This window comes from Cynara cardunculus (assembly GCF_001531365.2).
Source record: "Cynara cardunculus var. scolymus isolate 2C chromosome LG 3, CcrdV1, whole genome shotgun sequence".
NCBI classification, from domain to species: Eukaryota; Viridiplantae; Streptophyta; class Magnoliopsida; order Asterales; family Asteraceae; genus Cynara; species Cynara cardunculus.
Window position 1 is genome coordinate 34,280,105 of NC_037530.1, and position 8,653 is coordinate 34,288,757.

The window sequence follows — 8,653 nt, forward strand, 5'->3', positions numbered from 1 at the left end:
ATCATTTCCAAATTAATTTTCTACTTTTGGCAGAACTAGTCCTTTTTGTTCTTCTTTCTGCATTTTCATCCCAAATCAATTAAATACAAAATGTTTCATTTCTTTTTTTTATTGATTTTATTTATTGCAATAAAATCATATTTTTCGAGTATCGACACTTTAATCCCGTATGTCGTTTACTCTTGAAATTTTAACCCGTAACATTTATTTATTTTACGAATCATAAATTTTTAGGGTGTTACATATATATTCCTTAAACATATAATATTTACATATAACATATCTCATATATATTTCTTATCTTTGGTAAAATTTACTTGAACTTGTAACTTCCAAAAACACTAAGACCTGTGGACAACTTTATTTACACTCATACTTGACATAGGGTTTAAATGATAAGAAACAAAATTACGATCCATCAGAATTTATGATAATTCTTAAAAGCTCAAGGAACATATAGAAACAAAAGGCACCACAATAATGCCATAGAAGAGATAAACGTGAATGATTGGATGCTTTAAGGGGGTGTTTGGAATTGCTTATGAAACCTTTTTATTGACTTATTTCGGTTTGATACCAGTAATAAGCAATTCTAAACATCCCTAAATTTAATAAAATACTATTAAATAATCAAGATCTATTTCATGGTTGATCTTAGAAAATGTTTATTAAATTAAAATGTGTACAATTCGAGAACTTTCTAAAAAAGAGAAGTCAAACATGTTTTTTACTCTTTAAATGGACAGTTGAGATTGAGTTATATTGATTGTACAAATTAAATGGACAGTTGAGATTGAGTTATATTGATTGTACAAATGTAAAGAGTTGGTATATATATATATATATATATATATGTGAAGTGGGAAGTGTGAAATGTGATAATTAGGTTGGATAATAATCATTAAAAAGACAAAAGGAAATAGAAATGGAAAATTGCCTATAAAAATGGAGGGGTGTGTGTGTGTTTGTTTTTAAAAAAAGACAAGAAATTGAAATCTAGTATTACTATATAATGAATGAATGAAATTGTTCGAAAATAGGACCAGCCATGGTTGGAAATGTTTTTCTTCAAATTGGTACAACCATGGCCATAATGGAGGTGTCATCGTCCTTCTATCCATCTGTTGCCTTCTTTCTATCATTCTTCCTCTCTCGTTCGGAGAGACATATATGACGTACCAGATAAACAGGCGTTACGTTCATTGAATCCATCTCTCTGAATTAGCGCCCAGCCAGCAGCCATGGACAGCCCTAGGAAGATGCGAATTCTTTCTTATGTTATGACCAAAATTCCCAGCTTCAAACGCCGGCAATTACAGGAGCTGGAGAATGAGAAACTATCCCGGGCGTCTACCTTACCGGAAACATATTCCGAACTCTCCGAACGTGAAACCCTTTCAGAACTCGCCGAACGTGTCTCTCGGCTGACGGACGATGACATCCTTGCTACCATCCGTGGGGTTGTCGTTGAAGTCACTCAGATTCGATCCGTCCTCAAAACCCTTGGCGAGCGTCCTGACCCTGAGGCCGTGGAAATCGCCAGGACAAGGCTCGCTGATATGGAATCATATTTCGCCGAACAATTTGACGAGATCGCGTTGTCCGAAAGCGATGTGGAGGAGGTCAGAAGAAGGATGAAGGTGGCAGAAAGGGAGAAGCAGATGTTCAGGGCCCTGATCTCGTTGGATGAGATGTTTGATACGTATAGCAATTTGTTGATTGTGGCGGAGAGGAGGCTTCAGAAGCTTTACGATACGGCTAGGGCGGCAGGAAAATTAACGGCGATTGATAAGAGGATTTCCTCTATGCTTCCAAGTATTGCCGAGGAGGTGAAGGAGGAGATGGCTGACATTCTTCAGGATGCTTTGGTTAATGGCGTCGAAAGGATTGATTTATCCGATCGGCGCTTGCCATTCGTCCCTGAAGCCTTCGGGAAGCTTCGTACATTGGTTTCTCTTGATCTATCCTGCAATAAGCTTATGGTTAGTCCATTTTCAAATCATTAATCCATCCTTGATTCAATCATGTCTTGCAATACGTAAGATCACATATAAAAATTTGAAGCCAATTTGATCTAATTTTTTTTTTTTGGAAAATTGATTCTAATTTCTATGATCACCCTAATATGATCTGATTATTGAAACAGGCCATTCCAGATTCAGTTGCTGGACTTGAGAATCTTGAGGAGCTTAATGTTTCTCATAATCTGTTTGAATCACTACCAGATGCCATCGGATCGCTCAAGAATTTGAAGATTCTAAACGTGTCTAGCAACAAGCTCACGGCCTTGCCCGAAGGCATTTGCAAATGCAGGTAAACAAATCAAATCATTGTTTCGTGATGAACATGATTACAAGCAGAATCGAATTACAGATGATATGATCTTGTGGGTGGATGTGATTTCAGGTCCTTGGTAGAACTTGATGCCAGTTTCAATAAGATTTCATATCTCCCCAGCAAAATAGGGTATGAACTGGTGCATCTAGAGAAGCTTTTGATGCCTTTGAACAAATTGCGCACCCTTCCTCCCTCCATTGGAGAAATGGTATCTCTTCAGATCCTTGATTTGCACTTCAACGAGCTCAGAGGCCTGCCACCCACCATTGGGAAGCTAACAAAACTCAAGATTCTTAACGTGGGCAGTAACTTTAACGATCTTACAGCACTCCCGGATTCCATTGGAGATTTGATCAGCCTTAGGGAATTGGATATCTGCAACAATCAGATCCGCGAACTGCCAATCACATTCGGGCGCCTTAGATCTCTGAAAAAACTGGTTGTGGATCAAAACCCATTGGTGATTCCTCCAAAAGAAGTGATGGATGAAGGTGTTGAAGCTGTGAAAGTGTATATGAGCAAGATGTTGTATGATTATATCGTGGAGGAAGAGAAACGAATGATGTGGGAACGGGAAGAGCAGGCGCAGGATGGTTGGTTTATGACGTGGTTTTTCGGGCCTCCGGATGCAACCTATCCTTACCTCAATCATCGACTATGATCATGTTATCCAACGATGGTAGTCATATTCGTCATTCTACCTTAAAATTATCATTTTTATTATCATCATCATCATCATTATTATTATTATTTGTGTGTTTTAAATCCTAATCCTCAGTTTGTAAGTGTTTTCCAAGCCAAAACCAACCCCTAAAACATGTGTGTAAAGTTTTGCAGGCAGGATATGCACCATGTTACCGGGAAAAGGAGGCCTCCATTTTCATATGTAACATGCTGAATTTTATTCCATGTAATTTAGGACCATATGATAAAATTTAATAAAATGGGCTCTTACCTTTTTCTTCTTTGTGTTCTTTTTTTTTTTAATTATTAACCTGGATATCCAACCAGCTATGCAAGCCAACTAATCCCAAGACGACCCTGCTTTGCAGATAGCCCAGAGTCACCGTATTTGAACCTCCGTAGCCATAAGGGGATTTTTATTCCTAGTTGGATTATTTTTTGTACCAATCAATTTATAACATCTAGAATATATTATTTAAAATAAAGATTTTTATGATATCTATGTTCTAATAAATTCTTTAATTTAAAACTTTATATGAAAAAAAAAAGAGAAATAACTAGATCAAATGAACAAAAAATTTATTGGAACAAAAAATAATCGGTTTTAAGGGTACATAACACAACATGTAAGAATGTAATATATGACTATAAATATTAAATGATAAATAATTAAAAACATATAACTTGGTACACTATAATAGTATTAGGGTATTCGTTTTCTTATATTATGTATTGGTATGATTGGAATTAATATAGGTTGGTTCGGTTGAGCAAAAATTTGACACCCTAAAGATAGTCTCGATGGATTGGGGATGGTCCCGACATAAATCTTTTACCTTCATATCAATGCAATGGTTAACGTGATTAAAAGTTTATGCATTTGATCATTAACAATTAATACAAAATATTGACTGACACTCACTGTATGATGTATTAGTTTTTTTTCAAATTTGTTGTACTAATTGAGACATTTTAGGTATTCTGGTACTGGTCAAAACTTTTTGTTAGATCGCTAAATCAAACATGTAATGGTTTTCTAATTAGGAATATACCTCGCCTTTAAACAGAAACTAATAACATTAATTAAATGGTCTTTGGTCAAATATCTAAATCATCTGTAAAACTCAATCTTAACGACAAAATGGTTATTAATTAGAGTGCCCTAACTTTTACTCAAATTAGAGTTTGTTATGTTATAAATTATTTATAACAATGTGGGTTTTTTATAAATATTTTATAAGGAAAAAGAAGATTTCAAAATGGATCATGCCAATTCTATGATTTGTTAAGAATGGATCCTCTTTTTTTGGAAACAATGACGTTTATTATTGTTATTTTTACACCTAAACCAAGATATGCAATGGCGTGGATATTATCTGTGATCGTATGACATGCTTTTAGCATGCATCTATAAATGCAATCTATTGATTCAACCCCAACCCACCAACTACATTCCATTTTCATTGTTTCTTGTAAATCTTTCAAGAAAAACAGAGACACTTTTAAGGGCAGCCATGGATCAAGAAAACCCAACAAATATTCTTGAGGTCCCTCTAATCGTTCCAAGATCAAGAACTGAAAAGGGTTGTGATGTTTTTTGGGAAAGAAGATGGGTTAAGATCAAATCGAGCATTGCTTCAGAGCCGATTTTAGAACTGAGGCAACAACTAAAGTTAGCAGGGCCTCTTTGTGTGGTCAGTTTTTTGCAGTACAGTTTGGAGATAATTTCCATCATGTTCGTCGGCCATCTTGGAGAATTCTCCCTTTCTGTTGCTTCAATGGCGACCTCTTTTGCTTCTGTCACTGGCTTTAGCTTCATGGTATATCCTACTTTTCACCAACATTTGATTTCTGGGTCCCATTTCTTTGTTCTTTAAATGCATCTATCACATGTAAATAATCAATACTTTTGATCCTCTGGGACCATCTTTTTCCCTTTTTTAGTAGTTCTACAAGATTGTTCATGAAATGCTGATTTTGATCATGGGGTTTTAACAAAATCTGGCTCTTTTTTCTAATGGATATCATTAAAGGTTCTAGGAATTTTAGATCCTGCTTTAATCGATTCTCGATTCATGCAAATATACTTACTTTCGTTCAAGATTTGGTTGGTCCCTTAGATAGGACCTACAAAATTAAAAAGAAAACCACAAAAAGTGTTCATCAATGAGGTTTCATTTTGATGAAAGGAGTTTACAAGAGGGTTTATTTAGGATATAAAGAACAAAAAGGAGTAGACTGGTTTCTTGAAGATCTGTCAAAAATTTATGCTCTTGTTTACAAATTTGCCTATAAAATGCTAAAAACTTTCTGCATTTTTCAAATGTAATTATGATTAGCTTGGAATGGGAAGTGCATTGGAAACCTTCTGTGGACAAGCTTATGGAGCAGAACAATATCGTATGCTCGGTGTACACACACAGAGGGCAATGCTTGTACTCATGCTTATGGCTATTCCTATATCTATTGTATGGACTTACACCAGAACTATCTTCACTTGGTTTGGACAAGATTTAGAAATCTCAACTGAAGCCGGATCATACACACGATGGCTCATTCCAAGTATTTTCCCTTATGGGCTTCTTCAGTGTCAGTTCAGATTCTTGCAGGCTCAAAGCAATACACGAGTGTTGATGATAAGCACTGGATTTACGAGCTTAATTCACATCCTTGTTTGCTGGATTTTGGTTTTTAAGCTTGGTTTAGGCTGTCAAGGGGCTGCCCTTTCTTGTGCTGTTTCATACTGGATTAATGTGTTGATTTTATCCATCTATATCAAGTTTTCGCCTGCTTTTGACAAAACATGGACCGGCTTTTCTAAAGAAGGGATGGTAAATCTTGGCGAGTTTCTTGTGTTGAGCATACCATCTGCACTCATGGTATGGTAAGTTAGTCTGAAATCTTAACTACTACCACCATATAGTACTCATGTCCTACTGTTTGACGATTTAAGGTTGAAAACTAACGAATTGATATGATTTCATTAACTTTGTAGAAAATTTTGAAAATCATCAAGTTTGTACATGATTCCTAAAGAACAAAATTTGGGCCAAAAACTCAGGCTAATATGATTTCCATATGTTGAATCAGCCTGGAGTATTGGTCCTACGAGTTTCTTGTTTTCATGTCTGGCCTTCTTCCAAATCCAAAACTTGAAACCTCGATGATGTCAGTCAGGTATGTAATTAAGTTAGCCTAGATTAAGCACAAGTGGATGTGAATGTTTCATACAGATTTTATTAGCTCATGGTTTGTCTTCTTGAACTGTTTTATTTCCAGTCTCACTACAAGTTCGGTTATCTTCAGAATCCCTTATGGTTTTGGGAGTGCTGTCAGGTACATCTAATACTGAATTTTCTTCACAAAGTTTGTTTAGATTGCATGTGGTTTTTATTTATCTGTTTATCGTATTTATGTGAAGCACGAGAGTTTCGAATGAATTAGGAGCCGGGAAACCACGGGCTGCACAGCTTGCAGCACGAGTGGTGATGTTTCTGGCTGTTACAGAAGGGATTCTTGTAAGCTTATCTTTAGTTGCTATTCGACATATCTGGGGCTATATGTTCACCAATGAAGAAGAAGTTGTTAGTTATCTGTCTTCAGTCATGCCGGTTCTTGCCTTATCCAACTTCATGGATGGAATTCAGGGTGTTCTCTCAGGTTAGATCTTCAACTTTCTGATACTATTTGCAACAGCAAGCTGGAATCTTTAGGATACCAACTGATTGATGCATTTATGAATAAGGTACTGTAAGAGGATGTGGGTGGCAAAAGATTGGTGCTTTTGTGAATCTTGGAGCGTATTACCTTGTTGGCCTTCCTTTATCTGTCATCTTGACCTTTCTTTTGCATTATGGAGGAATGGTAAGGAGATTTTTTTTAGTATATTCTAGCAGACTAAACGAAACGAACCCGGTATATCCCACTCGAAAGTAGAGCGGGGTGAGATGTATGCAGACCTGTATTTTACTCCTGTTTTTTATTGTGGAAGATTAGGCGTTATTCTTGTTTTTGATGCAGGGACTCTGGATGGGGATCATAGGAGGAAGCGGGCTTCAAGCAATCCTTCTCTTGGTTATTACTATGCGCACGAACTGGGAACAACAGGTACATACCTTCTTATTTCTATATTGATATCCCCTTTTGATTCTATAACTTTTGTAACTTGTTGGACTATTATTCTTAGATGTCTAAGGCCATGTCTGGCAACCATAAGCTACCTTTTTTTAGCTTACTGAAAAAGTCATGTTTGATAAGCCATTCAGATAGCTTATTGAGACTTTTTTCCAATCATGCCCCTTATATGTTACATAAATGTCCCTTGTATTTTTCTATTGGGTTATTTCACATTGTCATTAAGCTTATTTGCTCGTTTTTACCAAATGTGAGCTAACAACTAGCTTATTACTTATTAGCTTACATATGGTTTATCAGCTAGTATGATGAACATCGTCTTAGGTTGAAGAAATATGATCGTAGTTGTCTTGTGTTTAATTCTTATTTCACACTTTCATTTCAGGCCATAAATGCACGAAATAGGGTGTGTGGTACCAGCTTGCCTAAGTGATGGATGTGACTCAACGAAAGATATTCACTTGTTGGCTTTTTCTGTAATGTGATCACATCTATTGGTATGCCGATCTTTTCTGAAAATGGAGCAAAAAAGAGGTAGAGAAGCGGAGGAGGGATATGGTGCTCTCGAATTCCATATCCCAAGATCTAAGAAAAACTTGATACTGAAATATGTAAATAGAAGTTTGACAATTGGTACTAATGTAGCTCACAACGGTTCATCAATCCTTGACCAGTAATGGAGTCCAATTAACATCAAGTTAATCCTGTTTTGCTAATTCTCTGTGAATATCTATCATCTTTCATTAAAATTGCAGATTTAAGCCTTCTTGACAGCAAACCATTTTTATTAGTTGATTTATACCTCTTAGGATGCTTGGCTTTTTCTGAAATTTTGATGACATAATGGGGAACACTTTAAACTCCATGGAAATACTTTAATGAATAAAGGTGATACAAAAAAGGTGACCATGGAGATAAACGTTTTGTGCCCACTTTGGATGGTCTTATATGCCTGATCCATCAAAGCACTTTATATATATACATATATGTAGGTATATATATATATAGAGAGAGGAAGGATCATGCGAGAAGTTAAACATTTTACGAGAAGGCCAGAAGTCTCAATATCATATATGATTACACGTCTTTGGTTGGGTGTGGTTAATCATATTTATGATTGTCTATATGTTGTCAATACAACATGTTTTTAGTTATATATGATTACGCTTGTGTATCATGCGTGTAATCATATACGATATTGAGACTTATCGCCTTCTCGCAAAATGTTTAACTTCTCATTTGAACCTGCCCTTATCTATACTATATTATAAAGCATTTGGCTAAAACTCTTAAAAACTCTTAAACTCTTAAACTCGTTCATCCCTAAACGATTTCATTCCTATCTGATTTCATCCCATAACTGAATTCGTGTAACTAACTGCAGATAAACATAATCCAATACAGAATAAACATATCATTTTAAATATAAAAAAACTAAAATATAATTAGGATAATCATTGAGTTCTAACAAAATACTTAATTATTATCTTTATAAAAT

The 8,653-nt window shown here is 35.6% G+C and overlaps 2 protein-coding genes across 4 annotated transcripts; both read left to right on the forward strand.

The window, feature by feature from the left end:
- The first annotated feature begins 1,080 nt into the window (after window positions 1-1,080).
- LOC112510006 (plant intracellular Ras-group-related LRR protein 9-like) lies at window positions 1,081-3,280 on the forward strand. 3 transcript variants are annotated; one of them, XM_025115249.1, is made up of 4 exons: window positions 1,081-1,982; window positions 2,147-2,313; window positions 2,407-3,016; window positions 3,167-3,280. In XM_025115249.1, exons 1-3 carry the CDS (start codon window positions 1,242-1,244, stop codon window positions 2,996-2,998), a joined length of 1,500 nt encoding a protein of 499 aa, XP_024971017.1. In that variant the 5' UTR covers window positions 1,081-1,241; the 3' UTR covers window positions 2,999-3,016; window positions 3,167-3,280. The 3 variants fall into 3 exon arrangements, with proteins under 3 accessions (XP_024971017.1, XP_024971018.1, XP_024971016.1); XM_025115250.1 differs by having other exon boundaries at window positions 3,175-3,280; XM_025115248.1 differs by having other exon boundaries at window positions 2,407-3,280.
- A 1,255-nt stretch (window positions 3,281-4,535) lies between these two features.
- On the forward strand, window positions 4,536-7,588 carry LOC112510495 (protein DETOXIFICATION 16-like). Its single transcript, XM_025115927.1, has 8 exons — window positions 4,536-4,841; window positions 5,361-5,905; window positions 6,112-6,198; window positions 6,301-6,357; window positions 6,443-6,681; window positions 6,767-6,885; window positions 7,042-7,128; window positions 7,541-7,588. The coding sequence occupies exons 1-8, from the start codon at window positions 4,536-4,538 to the stop codon at window positions 7,586-7,588; spliced, it is 1,488 nt and encodes a 495-aa protein (XP_024971695.1).
- The last annotated feature ends 1,065 nt before the right edge of the window (window positions 7,589-8,653 follow it).

What these genes read in the sequence shown, in the direction of transcription:
- LOC112510006 (XM_025115248.1), top strand. Translation starts at nt 1,242, where the DNA reads ATGGACAGCCCTAGGAAGATGCGAATTCTTTCTTATGTTATGACCAAA. An exon ending in TATCCTGCAATAAGCTTATG is followed by an intron (nt 1,983 to 2,146) that starts GTTAGTCCATTT and finishes TTATTGAAACAG; the next exon opens with GCCATTCCAGATTCAGTTGC. An exon ending in GAAGGCATTTGCAAATGCAG is followed by an intron (nt 2,314 to 2,406) that starts GTAAACAAATCA and finishes ATGTGATTTCAG; the next exon opens with GTCCTTGGTAGAACTTGATG.
- LOC112510495 (XM_025115927.1), top strand. Translation starts at nt 4,536, where the DNA reads ATGGATCAAGAAAACCCAACAAATATTCTTGAGGTCCCTCTAATCGTT. An exon ending in ACCTCGATGATGTCAGTCAG is followed by an intron (nt 6,199 to 6,300) that starts GTATGTAATTAA and finishes TTTTATTTCCAG; the next exon opens with TCTCACTACAAGTTCGGTTA. An exon ending in AATTCAGGGTGTTCTCTCAG is followed by an intron (nt 6,682 to 6,766) that starts GTTAGATCTTCA and finishes TTTATGAATAAG; the next exon opens with GTACTGTAAGAGGATGTGGG.